The 16,866-nt window shown below is 36.6% G+C and overlaps 1 protein-coding gene across 1 annotated transcript; it reads right to left on the bottom strand.

Annotated features, from left to right (window-relative positions):
• Positions 1-12,989: 12,989 nt before the first annotated feature.
• LOC125875136 (B3 domain-containing protein At5g60140-like) lies at positions 12,990-15,208 on the bottom strand. Its single transcript, XM_049556228.1, has 4 exons — positions 15,155-15,208; positions 13,895-14,480; positions 13,365-13,507; positions 12,990-13,268 (listed from the first exon to the last, which is right to left on the bottom strand). The coding sequence occupies exons 1-4, from the start codon at positions 15,206-15,208 to the stop codon at positions 12,990-12,992; spliced, it is 1,062 nt and encodes a 353-aa protein (XP_049412185.1).
• Positions 15,209-16,866: the final 1,658 nt, after the last annotated feature.

Below are 16,866 nucleotides of genomic sequence, written 5' to 3'. Positions count from 1 at the left end.
ATAATCGGTCAACTCAAGCCTACCACTTAATATAATGTATAATAAAAAGAAAAATCATACAATACGGAAGCTACACCACCCCAAGTTTTTATCTACCTCCTCTTACCCAACCAAAGTAAATACCGTGATTGAACATTCTAATTACATCACTTTAAGGCTTCCCCAGCCTACCTAGAACGTCACAACAATACACAATCATAGTTTAGACCTTCTACCACATTAATATCCTTAAAAATCAGGCCATCACATGTCCTATTAACTAACATGCTACCTTTTACAGTACCCATTCCAGCTCTATGGCCCTTTTTGGAACAATAAGTAAAGTTGGCACCTTAGACCAACCTATCTTCGTCACCTATCCTTAGTCAACTAAACCAAGAACTCATTATAGACCAAGACCATCATGACTCTCAGAACACAACTTAGACAACTAAAGAATTGAGTCCCCATAAAGTCAACTCAATAGTGAGACAATATGCAGAAGAAACCCAACAGTGGGGATGCAAAAAAAATTTACTAAACTCCACCCTCACAAGTGATACATAAACTTGACTCTCAGTCCTTACCCTAACATATTGTAACATTATCCATGTTCCACATGGTTACATACTAGTCAAACCTGATATCAACTCACCTTTTTAGTAACTTAGACCTCTCAATGATCCAACATGCAATAGTTACCTCATACAAGAATACACGTCAATTCATGGAACCATCATCACATAGTTTCTCCTCTCAAGGAACCCAAACCAAACTGTTAGTGTACCAGTGTGGTAACCGAGCTATCCTTAGTTAGTGTACCGGTGTGGTACCCGCGCCAATGATATATGAATATCCCCATACCAGGCATGGAACTTCAGCCAACCAGTAGTATATAATAGACATCGTATCCAATCCAACCATGGAAATATCCTATACAATGTGTGGTACCCGAGCCAACCAACATTAATAGAAAATCCTGCACAATCACATAGCACAATGAACACGACCACTCTAAAACCACAAATCATAATCATGTAATGTCCCATTTCTTGAGAAATTACCTTTATGTGTGAAATGAACATTTTTCCCTCCCCCTTAGTGTTTCAATGCTTATTATGTATTTTGGGAATGGTTAGGTCCTCGATGCGATTAGGTGAGATTCTGATGAAATTTTGTCACCACCCAGACCATCGTGATTGGCACCCACACTAACCCTCTGGTGGGAGAACTATTAATACTAATTAGCTAACCAACTTAATCACAATACTAAAGCATTTAAGGTTACGAAAGCAAGTTTAAATGCTAAGGAAAAGAAATAGAGAGTTCCCATAAACTCCAAACAAAAGTCTAACAACCAAAACAATGTGGAATAACACCTAGAACATGAAAGTCAATGTACCAGAACATCTAACAAGATCCATAAGTCTAACAAGAAGGGTTACAACCCCAAACTAATGTACTTATACCTAACTAGAACGCCTAATTCCAAAATATGGACATATATAGACAAAGAGAACTCATGGCAGCTCGGAAGAACTGGCTCACCCTTGAATTCGATACGATCACTGGTCTTCTAAACGAGGTCTGTCAATAGCCGCCTGAAGTTGCCCTATACTCAATAAAGAAAGAGCAAGTGCAATATTAGTACACAACCATAGTGTACTGGTAGGATCACACGACTATCCCACTAAGTGCAACATACATAAGTCATTACAATCAATATAATTACATGCACACACGAACATGTACAATATCATCATCATTTATGAACAACGTACAATTTCACATTTCTCAATATACACAATTATATCAAGTCATTGGTTATCTCATGGAACCCAAACCCAAATAGTTAGCATACCAGAACATGGTACCTGATCCAATGTTTATGCTGGAACGTGGCAACCGATCCCATAATTATGCCGGAACGTGGCAACCGATCCAAGTTAGTGTATCCAACCGCAACACCTAATCCATTCAACAAACCACAATCACAATCACAAGTATAATCTCAAAATCATACAATTAAGTCATGATTCATGACATTCATCATTCATCTATCCTCATTTACAATTAGTGTGATCAATAAGGCAACAGTCACATACATACATGTATTATAATGAAGCAAGAACAAACATACATCACACAACATGAAATCACAACCATCACCTACCTCGAAACAAGCTTGAATCCTCTAAGAAACTTGATTCTTCCCTTTTCGGATTCGTTCGACTTGTTCTTGGTCTACAAACAATTAATTTAACACGAGAATTAATAAACAATAACTAATTACCTGAATTACTAACAATTACATCAACCCTAGATCAACTCATGATCCCAATTAGGGTTGTTTCCACCATAGATTCTAGATCAAAACCCTCCCCCATCGATAATTACCCATTAGATTACGTTCTACGGATTGAAAAACGGATTCAGGGAGTTAAAATCTTACCTTTAGCCTCAAGAATGGTGGAAAACTGTCAAAAAAAAACCTAGGTTCGTTCCTTAGATCTCAAGTTCAAAAATTGCAGAATAAAATATTTTTGGGGTTTATTTTTGACTTTAAGTAGCGTCTGCCCTGCCATGGCGGGACTCACCCCGCTACAACGGCCCCGCCCTGACCGCAGAAATCCCGTCTCAGCAGCTTGCACGGAAACAGTGAGCAATTTTAATAATTCCAAGACTCCATTTCACAACACACCTTCAACCAATGACACCTAGAAAGTACTCGTTCACGTTAAGATTAATTTCATGAGTTCTACTCACCCGAATTCCATTTTGTAAAGTCATATGGGTTCCTTAACGTCTTCGATATCTAATCATATGATTAATTTCATAATTAGATCACCCAATTGTTACTAGATTTCCCTAGACTTTAATGACTTCGATTTCATCCAAATCTGGACTAGGTTGAGAAATCCCAAGTTACTACAAAAAAGTTTTCCAGCCCAAAATTTTTCCTCGTTGGCTCTATAATGTGGAACCCGGTGTTACAATAGATACCAATTTACCCATCACTCGTTCCCGAGTGAAAAACTTAGGATAAATAGGCTAAACAAATAATGGAGTAGTACCTGAATTGATGAACAATTGGGGATACTTGTGTCGCATGTCCTTCTTGGTTTCCCAAGTGGCTTCCTCAACTGGATGATGCTTTCATTGAACTTTCACGGACTTAATCCTTGGTCCTCAGCTTACACACATCCTGATCAAGAATTGCAACTGGTTCCTCCTCATATTGGAGGTCTTTGTCTAATACAATTGAGTCCCGTTTGATGATGTAATCCCCATCACCATGATATCTCTTCAGCATGGACACATGAAATACCGAATGAACTCCCGATAGATTAGGAGGTAAAGCCAACCTATAAGCCATTGGCCCTACACATTCAAGAACATCAAAGGGACCAATATATCGCAGACTTAGCTTGCCCTTCTTGCCAAATCTCATCACCCATTTCATGGGTGATACCTTAAGAAGAACATTCTCAACAGTCTGAAATGTCATGTCTTTTACCTTATGATCCACATACTTCTTCTATATACTATGGGCTGCTAGAAGCTTAGCTTGAATGCTCCTCCCCTTATCTTGAGCATCCTTCACTAAATCAACCCCCAAAGGTTTCACATCTCCAGCCTCGAACCATCCTATGGGTGATCTACATCCCCTCTCATAAAGGGCCTCAAATGGTCCTATATCAATGCTGGAGTGATAACTATTATTAGGAGAATTCACACAAAGGTAAGAATTTGTCCTAATGCCCTCCAAAATCAATCACACATTCCCTCAACATGTCTTCTAGCACTTGAATAGTCCTCTCTGACTGCCCGTATGTCTATGGATGTAAAGCAGTACTAAAAGTTAGTTGTGTGCCCAATTCATCATGTAATTTTCTCAAAAACTTGGAGGTAAATTGTGTACCACAGTTTGAGATGATAGAATGGGGCACCCCAAGCAACCTCACTATCTCTTTCACATAAACCTTAGCCAATTATTCATCATTATAATCTATTTTTATAGGAATAAAATGGGCAGACTTAGTCAATCTATCAACCACTACCTAAATGGAATCAAACTTCCCTAATGTCTTGGGAAGACCAACCACGAAATCCATGGCTATTCTCTCCCACTTCCATTCTGGAATTGACATTCTTTGAAGCAAACCTGCAGGCCTTTGATGTTCATACTTCACTTGTTGACAATTTTGACACTTAGCCACAAACTCCTCTATATCCATCTTTATGCCCGATCACCAATAAATTCACTTCAAATCTCGGTACATCTTGGTCACACCCGTATGAATGGAATATCGGGAACCATGGGATTCTGTCAACAGTTTCTGAATCAAATCATCAACTCGAGGAACACAAATTCTTCCTTTCAAACTGAGCACACCTTTCGCTTCAAGAGTGGTCTCTTGTGCCTTACCCATCACAGTCTTCTTTTTGAGTTCATTCAAATTTTCATATTCAAATTGTTTGTCCTTAATCTCTTCAATGAATGTGGCCCTTACTTCAATTCTAACTAACACCCCACATTTTTCTGAGATGCCCAATTGCATAAATTTAGACTCTAAGATTTGAATTTCCTTAGCCAACGGTCGCTTAGTTACACTCAAGCAGGCTAAACTACCCATACTCACTGTTTTTCAACTCAAGGCATCTGCCACTACATTAACCTTATTCGGATGGTATTGAATGGTCACATAATAATCCTTAAGTAACTCCATTCACCTCTGCTATCTCAAATACAGATCCTTTTAAGTGAACACATGCTGCAAACTACGATGATCAGTCAACACCTCACACTTAACACCATAGAGGTAATGTCGCCAGATCTTAAAATCGAACACTACCACTGCTAACTCTAAATCATGTGTTGGGTAATTCCTCTCATGCACCTTCAATTGACGCGATGCATAAGCTGTAACATTTTTATCCTGCATCAACACAGCACCCAAACCAGAATGTGAATCATCACAATCAACAATAAAATCTTTACCTTGTACCGGTAATGCTAGAATAGGTGCAGTGGTCAAGAGAGTCTTGAGCGTTTGGAAGCTCTCCTCACATTTTTCAGTCCATTCAAATTGTATCTCATTTTTGGTCAAATTAGTCAAGTGAGTGGCAATAGAAGCAAAGTTCTCCACAAATCGATAATAGTAGCTAGAGAGCCCCACAAAACTCCTAACTTCCGTCACACAGCTAGGCTGAACCCTATTCTTAAACGCCTCAAACTTTTAGAGATCTATCATTACCCCTTATTTTGAAACTACATGTCCCAAAAATGCAACCGAAGTCAACCAAAATTCACATTTAGAAAATTTCGCATACAACCTTTGTTTCCCAAGAACACCCAAAACAAGACGAAGATGGTCGACATGCTCTTCCTCACTTTTTGAATAGACCAAAATGTCATCAATAAAGACTATGATGAATGAATCAAGAAATGGCTTGAGCATACCATTCATTAAACTCATGAAAGTTGCAGGCGCATTAGTCAAACCAAAAAACATAACTAGAAACTCATAGTTCCCATAGTGGGTTCTAAACGCCGTCTTGGGCACATCCTGAGGCCTAGTCTTTAACTGATGGTAGCCAGACCTTAGATCAATCTTAGAGAAAACTGATGTACCTTGCAATTGGTCAAAAAGGTCATCTATGCGAGGTAAAAGGTACTTATTTCGAATGGTGACCCTATTCAATTGCCGGTAATCTATACACATCCTCATACTATCATACTTCTTCTTAACAAAAAAAAATTAGAGCACCCCACGGGGAAGCACTAGGATGAATAAATCATTTATCAAGAAGCTCTTGGATTTGAGCCTTAAGTTCTCTTAATTCCGCCGAAGCCATGCGATATGGAGGGATGGAAATGGGACGAGTACCATGTTCTAAATCAATGTATAAATCTATATCCCTATCCGGAGGCATACCATGCAAGTCATTACGAAACACTTCTCCAAATTCTGACACCACATGAATAGACTCAGTAGATGGAGTCACAACCTCAACATCCTGAATATGAGACAAATAAGACAAACAATCTTTCCCTATCAGTTTCCTAGCCCGAATAGAAGATATGATCTTAGCTTGCTTAGGTTTGTACACCCCTTCCCACTCTAATTTTTCCCTTCGTGAATTTTCTAGAGTTACATACTTAGTATTATAATTAAGCACAACATAATATGGGGCGACCAAGTCATGCCTAAGATTATATCAAAGCCAGTAATATCCAAAATCACCAAATCAACCCAAGTCTGAAAACCCATAAACAAAATAGGACAAACACGATAGACATGGGTGACTATGACAAACTTTTCAACTGGGGTAGAAACATGTATGTGGGCATCTAGTATATCACAAATCATAGCAAATGTTGCGACAAATCACACAGATACATAAGAGTAAGTAAAACCCGGATCAAATAACATATTAGTCATCTGGTCACAGATAAGAATAGTACATGTGATCACTGCGTTAGATGCCTCTGCCTCATTCTTGCCCGGAAAGGCGTAACACTGAGCCCTATCATCATGACGAGCGGCTTCCTTACCTAGTTTCACGTTACCTCTGCATGCGTTACCATTTCCTCTACCTCCGCGGTCTCGCTGATTTCCTCCTCGCCCACCTTGTGGACGTCCTCGACCACTATTACTATTTCTCGCGGGTACCACTGCTCTAGTCTGCTGCTGCACGAAATCCATCACGTGCGGGTGGGGAAAATCTCTCCTCATATGCCCAGGTTATCCACAGTTGTAACATGTACGATCAAAAGATGGCCTGCTACCCACCGAAGGTGGGATTCCCTGGCTATCCTGAATCAAATTATGAGGTGGAGTTCCCAAGTAATTACCTGTAGAGGCGTGGATAGCAGACTGAATTGGCCTGGCTGCAAGTGTTGGCCTTCCTGAACCTTTGGAGTAAGATCCCTGAAAGTTGCCTGAATTTTTGGCTTTCTTAGCCAATACCTTGGCCTGACCGTCTCGCTTCACCATCTCCACTTTCTTCACAAAGTCTGTTACTTCATTGAAGATTTTCCCTGCAGAGGTCATATGAATAGATAATACTTACAACTCAGAATTTAATCCTTAATAAATAAACAAATCCTCTCTTCCTCAGTAGTCACCAATTGAGTAGCATATCTAGACAAGACATGAAATTTGGCCTCATAAGCAGCCATAGACATATCACCTTGCTCCAAAGCCATGAACTCATCTTGCAATCCCTCAAGGTCCTAGGCACATATTTCTCTAAAAACAGAGCATGAAGTTGAGTCCAAGTAAGAGGAGGTAAAACTGAAGATCTGCATTCCACATAAGCTCTCTACCACTACTTAGCCTCACCTTGAAGTTGAAAGGTCACAAACTCAACCCCATGCTGATGGACAATTCCCAACTTTTGAAGCCTCTCAGAGCAATCTAGGATGAACTCATATGCATCCTCGCTCTCAGGACCATGGAACACATGTTGTTTCAACTTTAAGAACTTAGTCAACATCTCATGCTCATTACTAGTCATAATAGGACCCAACAAAGGACAGAAGAAAGCATCATTACCTACATTCCCTCCCACCTTAGGGACAGTGATAGCAATAGGAAGATTGGCGGGAGCTTGAGTTTCTTGAACAGAAGGAACACTCCAGGACCAACAACCCTTTCAAGAATGATATGATCTGTTGAGCTAACACTGGGTCCAAAGGAGGATTGCATGTAGTCTCAGCCTGCACTTCTTCCACTTGTCCAACATTCTCCTCATTCTCAACCTCGATAGTCTCCTCTACCTCTTCTTGGTGCGCATGAGGGCCTCATTCCTGGTAGCATGTTCAACTGGTTCTCCATCCCTCTATCCCTAGCTCTTCCTCTACCCCTACCTTGACTGTGATCTCTCGCTACAGATTCCTTAGCTGGAGCATTGACGGTAGCTTCGGGCCAAACGTCGTTGAACCTAGTGTTAACCATCTGCGAAGAAAAGAGTGACGGAGGTTAGATACCAATTTGAATCGCCAGATACCAATTGGAATCAAGTTTTAGCACGAAAGGAGACAAAATAAAGTAGAGAGATTTCCTAAACTCCTATAGCCTCTTGAAGAAAAGTACATACGTCTCCGTACCATTCCGCAAGACTCTACTAGACCCATTTTGGTACATCGAGATCAACGAACCTAGGCTTTGATACCAACTTTGTCACGACTAAAACCATCGTGATTGGCACCCACACTAACCCTCTGGTGGGAGAACCATTAATACTAATTAGCTAAACAACTTAATCACAATACTAAAGCATTTAAGGTTACACAAGAAAGTTTAAATGCTACGGAAAAGAAATAGGGAGTTCCCATAAACTCCAAACAAAAGTCTAATAACCAAAACAATGCGGAATAACACCTAGAACTTGGAAGTCAATGTACCAAAACATCTGACAAGATTCGTAAGTCTAACAAGAAGGGTTACAACCCTAAACTAATGTACTAATAACTAAGTAAAAGCCTAAGTCTGAAATGTGGACATAGACAGAAAGGGAACTCATGGCAGCTCGGAAGAACTGGTTCACCTTTGAATTCGATACGATCACTGGTTTTCTAAACGAAGTCTGTCAATAGCCGCCTGAAGATGCCCTGTACTCAACAATGAAAGAGCAAGTGCAATATCAGTACACAACCATAGTGTACTGGTAGGATCACACGACTATCCCACTAAGTGCAACATATATAAGTCATTGCAATCAATATAATAACATGCATACACAAACATATACAATATCATCATCATTTACGAACAACGTACAATTTCACATCTCTCAATATACACAATTATATCAAGTCATTGGTTCTCTCATGGAACCCAAACCCAAACAGTTAGCATACCAGAACATGGAACCTGATCCAATGTTTATGCCGAAACGTAGCAACCGATCCCATAATTATGCCGGAATGTGGCAACCGATCCAAGTTAGTGTATCCGACCGCAACACTCGATCCATTCAACAAGCCACAATCACAATCACAAGTATAATCTCAAAAGCATACAATCAAGTCATGATTCATGGCATTCATCATTCATCTATCCTCATTTACAATTAGTGTGATCAATAAGGCAACATTCACATACATACATGTATTATAATAAAGCAAGAACAAACATACATCACACAACATGAAATCACAACCATCACCTACCTCGAAACAAGCTTGAATCCCCTAAGAAACTTGATTCTTCCCTTTCCGGATTCGTTCGGCTTGTTCTTGGTCTAGAAACAATTAATTTAACACGGGAATCAATAAACAATAACTAATTACCCAAATTACTAACATTTCCATTCATCTTAGATCAACCCATGATCCCAATTAGGGTTTTTTCCACCATAAATTCTTGATCAAAACCCTCCCCAATCAATAATTACCCATTTAGATTACATTCTATTGATCGAAAAATAGATTTGGGGAGTTAAAATCTTACCTTTAGCCTCAAGAATGGTGGAAAACTGTCAAGAAAATTCCTTGGTTCATTTCTTAACTCTCAAGTTCGAAAATTGCATAATAAAACATTTTTGGGGTTTATTTATAACTTTAAGCCGCGTCTTCCCTGCCATGGTGGCACTCACCCCGCTACAACGGCCTCGCCCTGGCGGTAGAAATCCCGCCTTAGCTGCTTGCACGGAAATAATGAGCAATTTTAATAATTCCAAGACCCCATTTTACAACACACCTTTAACCAATGACACTCAGAAAATACTCGTTCATGCCAAGATCAATTTAGGGAGTTCTACTCACTCGAATTCAATTTAGTAAAGTCGTATGAGTTCCTTAACGTCTTGGCTATCTACTCATGTGATCAATTTTATAATTAGATCAACCAATTGGTAGCAGATTTTCCTATAATTTAATGACTCCAATTTCGTCCAAATCTGGATTAGGTTGGAAAATCCCAAGTTACTATGAAAAAGTTTTCCGGCCCAAAAAAATTTTTTGTTGGCTTTTCTAGAACGACGGAACCCAGTCGTTATAAATTAAGACTTTTAAGTTGAATTTTATTGAAATGGTTTACTCTGGCCAATATTATGAGATTCGAGCGTCGGATGGTGATTCTTTCAGTTCTGTTCCGTCCATAACGTCGAGTTTGGTCTAATAAGGTGGTTGGTTAGAGTTTAAGGCCTTAGGTTATTATGTGGGTATTTAGGCTAGAAGTTGAGTTTTAGCCTAAAGAAAAGTCTGAGAGGGTATTTATGTTAAAATGATCTATGCTTGGAAATCTTAAAATTCCATTGAGTCCAGTAGTCAAATTTAGTGAGGCAGCATATCTAGCTTATTTTAGTCGGACCCTGAACAATTTTCGAGGTTCCATTCAAATTCATTATTCTTGAGTTGAGTTGATGGTTGGCTAGTTTTCTAGTGCAAGCCTATTGTTCTTCGCGATCATGGATAGTAGGCTCGCGTTCATGATGTATCACTCTAGTACTTTCCGTTATCACAACTAGTAGGCTTGCCTTCGTGATGTACTACCTAAGTGTGCTTCATGATCGTGAGAATAGTGGCTCACGATCGCGATGAGTATTGTGCACATGGATAGAACCTAATTGCCAGATTCTTCCCCATTATTTCATATCTCACAATTTTCAATCGATTGGAGCCTAGGAGAGCCGATTCATGAAAGCTATTTTGATAAATATTATGTGGGTAATTTTTCCCTATCAATTTCATATAGATTTTTTTCTATTTTATTACTTAAAAAACTCTTTTAAATCATGATTTCAATGTGGGTTTTGGGGTTTTTCCTCTAAGTTGGAAAAATTGGCATTTTCATGATTTGGAACTCAATTCTTGGTTGTTTTAAATGGGTTTTTCAACCAGGAATTCTTCTTGACTTTTAGAATATTTTTCTATGAAAAATTGGATTTTACCCTTCCTGATTTTGAAGATATTTTTGGACTATTTTTCCCTCGGTTCCTAACCCTGGCGATATGGGTATCGTTCGAGCTCTTTTGAAGAATTCTTTCCATTCTTGATAGTTGGAGATCATTTCAGAGATTGTTTGGTAGAAAAATGTTTCGGGTGAAGTTCGACCTTCGAGGTAGATTTGTCTATCTTTCTCTTAGATTGGGTTGAATAATTAAAATTGAGATTGAGATTGTAGCATTAGATTGAGATGTTTGAAATTGTAGACTTTATTATTTCATGATGTGGAGGTTTATTTGTGATGCTTAGCCCGTGTTGGGGCCTTAGGTAATTTTACTAATTATTTTCGGAACTTGTGATATCTGATATTGCCTGAGAGAGGGGTTGATGCCTATTTATTCATTATGACTTGAAATATTGGAGTTAGGGGCTTGAACTAATTTTTTATCACATCGTTAAATAAAAGAAATGTTTTATAAATGGTAAATACTGGTTTCAAATAAATTCTTTCACTATTTTTATCATGTGAGTGTGTATGTCATGACTTAATGAATTTGAGAACTTTGGACCCTTTAGAGCTTGTTGAATTGACTACGCATTTGTATTGTATGTGTTGTGATGCATTCATTTTCATCCATCATACCATTGATCGTGGCAATCTAAGAAACTAGAGAATTACTATTTTGTGAAAGAAAGTGAGAAACCTTACATTTATCCTTGACCACGAGCTAGGTGGCAAGTTGGTGAGTTATTGAGATTGGTATATGGACTTCGAGTCCCCCATGGGCCGTTATAAGGAAGTTAGGACTCTAAAAGGTGTATACGATAGGTTGTGTCATGACCTTGGTTCAATCAGATCATTTCATTACACTACATTCACGAGCTTAATTTGTTGTGTAATTTGTCTGTTGATATGAGAAATTATTTGTAGTCTTATGTATTTACTTTACACGCACTGTTATTATATAAATTGGTGGTACCGATGCTAGAATGAGACTTTTCAGTATGAATGTGGAAGCGTTTCATAGTTTGTTTCATAAGTTTAATTAATTATGTTAAACTTAGTTGGTCAAACCTACTAAGTACATGTGGATTGTACTCACCCTTACTTATGTTATCCTATTGATTTCGATCTTAGCTAGTCAAGGTGATTCTCCTGACGGCTGATCGGATCTTACTGGTTGAGTCTATTCGGAGGCATGATGAGATCCTACTTTTTAGATCTCCATTAGACTCTATCTTTTATTTACAGTCTTTATTGACGAGTCAAAGACTTGAGATGTACTTAGGATTCCAGTGTAGTAGTAGATACTCTTTATGCTTATGATACTAGGTTTTAGGAATTTTGTTGTTATCTTCTTCTTTTTTCTTTTTTTTTTGGCGTGACTAAACTCTAGGAGTCTAGTATGTGTGGTTACTTATGCTATTTTAGCTAAATTCTTCGGCTAACACACCGGGTTGGGTTTGGAGTGTGTAGCATCATGACCTCGATTTTTGGGTCATAACAAATAATAAGTTCATTGCAGGAGATTACCTACAATGATGCCACCTCATACATCTCCCTAACATGAGAGCATGTTGTATATATGTATGGTCTCTAGATAGTATGTGTTAGTTATTAATGTTTTAAGTGGAGTTTTCACCCCACCACCACCATGACAAATAATTTACACGTGTAATTCATGATTAAGATCAAATAAGCACATGAACAAAACGTTGTGAATCTAAAATAAATAAATAAATAAAATTGCATAGTCTAACAATTTACATTTATAACTAAGATTTACATATCTTAAAAGAAAATAAAAGCGCTCACTCTAAGAAGTTTTTTAGATCTAAAATTTATAGTCATAAGAGAAAACTCTAAGCAAGGTATTTGGAGTCATGTTACTACCCTTAAACATAGATATTTAAACATATATAATTCATGATTAATATCAAACTAAAACAATCTTCACTTCTTTTATCAGAGCAATAATACTAGCTAAAACAACATTCATGTTTTTTGTCAACAAACAACAGTACTTATTTTCTTCAAAATTTATCAACAGACAACAATACTAAAGGTCATAAAAATGAAAATGCTATGTTAAATGGCATCAAACTGTTTATTTTATTTATTTTCTAGATGAGAACTTGACCCTTCATGGAGAACTTGAACTTGTAAGTAAAGGCCCTTGCCACATTTTCCTCTCACAAATTCACAGATATACCTGTCATCTTTCTCCATAAGGTTAAACCTACCTAAATTGCGCCATCCACCAAGAAGCCATATTCTACCGTCGGTCCATTTACTGACTCTTGTCTCAAATTCTCTGCCAACAGAGTCGCGAATGGTCATGCTTGGAGGGAGTTCAAGTTTGTAGTCTCTCAGCACATCCATGGGAATGTACTGTAATTAGGAATAAATACATTGTTAAATGAGAATGTTATATGATTTAACTGTAGAATCATTTACTAGAATATATACTTATAGCGTTTTTGTTACCAATTGATCTCTCATTCTTTCTCGTATCTTTGCTAGAAAGTAAGGATTTTTGGGCTGAGTTGCGCGTCCACTTTTGAATATATCTGCACCATAATGTTCAGGGACATTGCTCACCTTGCAAGCATTGGATTTTTGGCATCCAACTGAATAAAAAAAGTTAACCGATTAGGTTCACAAACACATATCTCATGGAAAATCACAAATACCCATCAGTTTTATTTTGCGTGGTTGCAGTTTATTGAAAATTGACATTAACAAATAAAAGAGATTATTGGCGTATATCAAAAGTGGTATTTAAATTTTTCTTCTCTAATATTCAAACAACTAACAAATCTGTCCTTTGGCTCATTTTGTAAGCAAACCAACTACCCGAACCTTTTTTAAAATAAATTATAATCCTAAACATTTCATGACACTTAAAGGACAATAAGATTATGTCCAAATATGCCAAGACGTCATTTTAGCAGCAATATAGTACTAATAAGAAATGAATTAAAGTGCATATAGAGATCTTCAATAATTGTCTCTACCTTTGGAATGTTGCACCTTTTTTGTATATGTTCCAGCCCCTTCATTCTCTTCTTCATCTTCCTCTTCCTGAGCTTCTTTCTCCTCCCCCTCCCCCTCTCGCTTCTCATCTTCTTCCTCTTCCACGTATCTGCGTTTTGAACATGAAGCCCTTTTATGTGTCTCTTGTTTCATTTCCACATCTTCTTTGACAACTTCCTCTTCTACCATGTAATGCTCATCACTATCATAATCGGAAGAACTATTGCTGCTCTCAGTGACCCAAGTCTTCTCTTTTGACTCTACACTTTTTTCATGTTCAACATTCATTTCTTCCCCTTTCTTTTTACCTCCAGCTTCATTCTTTACACATCCATTTATTCCAAGTAATTTAAAGTCAAATGTTCCTTTCCCATCATAATCAAATATCAAAAAGTCTGCAAACTCCATATTGTTATCCTCAATGAATTTCTCCCAACCATATTTGAAATAAATATCTCTTCCTTGTTTGGTTACTCCTATAGGCCACATATTGCCATATCGATCCCTTAGGGAAACTTTCCTAGGTAACTTTCCATTCTTGTAATTTGTATAACCTGTAGGAATTTTCTGCATAGAAAAAATTAACTTTATTTTTAAAAATAAATATTGAACAACATTAGTTTCGTTAAGCTATATTGATCATATCATAAAAACAACCAATATTAGAAGAAAAAAGTCAAATAAACTCAAACTTTGAGACTTTTGAGGTTAGAATTCAAGAATATAACTATTTGAGGCATTCTCATAGTTCAATTGCAAAGTTACTTTCATCAACAATCATTATATGGTCATTGGAAATGATATATATAATTTATGACATCAACTTACTGAAATAAACCAACATAATACTAGTTTAAAATTAGGGTTTCAACAAAAATGCTTTATAAATATTACTTGCATAAGATAAAGACATCTCTCCTCTTTTAACTTTCTCTCCCCTTATTCACAACTAACATTTTCAAAAAGTACTACTTAAAAAAGCAAGAAAAGGAGTTAACAAGAATCATATATCAAAAATTTGTATATTCACATAGGAAAAGGATGAGAGAAAAAATACAATTAAAAATGTATAGAAAAGACCATGGAATCTCATTTCATTTGTATCTAGGTTTTGTAAATTTACGTTTCACCAAGGTGTTCCCCTTTCCACATCCATTGACCACATATCCAAAAGTAAGAAGAATAGAAATTAAGAAAAAAAGTCCAAAAGATGAAATACCACGAGGAGTAAGTATACTTACCATCCGTTTTGCACTGGTTTCGGGATTGAAAACCTTGAAGAAACCCTTATCCATTTTTACTTTTTTTTTTTTTAAATTATAAGAGAATTAGAAGAATTGACCAAACAACCTTAACCCCAAAAGCTTCTTCAACTTTGAAGGACTATCATTACTTATAAGTGTGTGTATATATAAGAGAGAGAGAGAGTACAAATGTTCACATGATTTATGTGAACTTTCTTTTGGCTCATTTTTCAAGGTATCAACATTTTCAATGCATCTCTTGCCATTAAAAATTTATTGTTTTCCGTCACGTTATTTAGCAACCTCCTTCACACCAGAATTTTTTTTTACCAGCAATGTTCACATGAGATGTCATCACTGGGAACATTTATTTTTGAGCAAATGTATCTTGCACGCGGAAAAAACAAACATAGATTATTATATTTATAAGAGTAAAGCTTAAGTGGTACTCCCTCCGTCCACAATTGTTTGGTAGGTATACTAAAAATAGATGTCCAAGATTAATTGTCAATTTAAACAATCAAGAAATAATTAGTCACTTTTTTTTTCAATTCTGCCCTTAATGATAGTGTAGTTCAATTGAAAAGTTATGTGGACTTTTGATATTCTTGGTATTGTAGGGTTATATTAGTCAAATTACACCTTGTATTAAATTTTCCTTGAGAGATGTGCATGATCTTACCCTGACAAACAATTGTGGACGGAGGGAGTACAAAAGTTTAGCCCAAATTTGACCACAACCATGAAAAGACAACACTAACCTTTTCCCTAAAAAATAAATTTATGTTTTGGTTATTTTCTAAATTGTATGAGGCATTTATTATTTTGAAAAGATGAACTGTTTGTATTCTACCTATAAAAAAGTTTAATTCTCTTGTTCCTTCTTCAATTCATTTTTCTTTTCTTTGTCTGTCATATTAGTTTCTCTTCCTACCTTTTCCTTGATGGATCTTTTAAAAATAACTAAAAATATGATGAAAATAAATGATTATATATTAAGAATTCAAATTGGTCACATTCATCCTATAAAATGAAAGTAAAATAAATAAATAAATAAATATTTACCTTATGTTTTCAATAAAGCTTCATTAATGTAATGCAATTTTTGAAGATCATACAAAAATATTCACCATTTATAAAATTTAATTTCAGATTCTCAGTATATAAATAATTAATATGATTTTGTTATAATATGCCTAAAATTTAAATACACTTTCTATTTAAAATTAAACGCCTACATTTCATTACTATGAAAATTATACACTTACATCTCTAATGAGTTTATCTATAACTGGATAAATTAAAATATAATTATGAAACGATACACTAAAACTATAAAAAAAACATATTTTAAAATTATGTCACGCTCCGAGGCTATCCCCTTAACGTAACATGGGACCTAGGATCACGAGTGACCCCAAGATAACCCTGTGTCTGGCATATATCAAGCATACTGAGAATAACTGAATAATTCATGTACTATGCGGAAGCTAAAACAATGGATAATTGAGTGTTCACCGATCGTAAATCAATACAAAACCCAACTAAATGAGTTGGGGTCGAATCCCACAGGGAGTGGTACGTGTTTTAGATTCAATTGGAAAGTATAAATGTGGTCAAATCAGTCATAGGAATAAAAATTATCAAATAAAGATATTATTCAAATCAAGGGGTGACATGAATGTCAAATGTGGGTTTTACGTTTGATT

This window comes from Solanum stenotomum, chromosome 8, assembly GCF_019186545.1.
Source record: "Solanum stenotomum isolate F172 chromosome 8, ASM1918654v1, whole genome shotgun sequence".
Taxonomy (NCBI): Eukaryota; Viridiplantae; Streptophyta; class Magnoliopsida; order Solanales; family Solanaceae; genus Solanum; species Solanum stenotomum.
The sequence above is the reverse complement of the archived record's forward strand: the minus strand, read 5'-3'. Positions and strand labels throughout refer to the sequence as shown.

Bases quoted from the DNA above. Each gene is read 5' to 3' on its own strand.
- LOC125875136 (XM_049556228.1), bottom strand. From the start codon at position 15,208: ATGGATAAGGGTTTCTTCAAGGTTTTCAATCCCGAAACCAGTGCAAAA. The intron at 14,481-15,154 runs GTAAGTATACTT...TTTTCTATGCAG, and splicing joins AAACCAGTGCAAAACGGATG to AAAATTCCTACAGGTTATAC. The intron at 13,269-13,364 runs GTAACAAAAACG...TCCTAATTACAG, and splicing joins AAAGAATGAGAGATCAATTG to TACATTCCCATGGATGTGCT.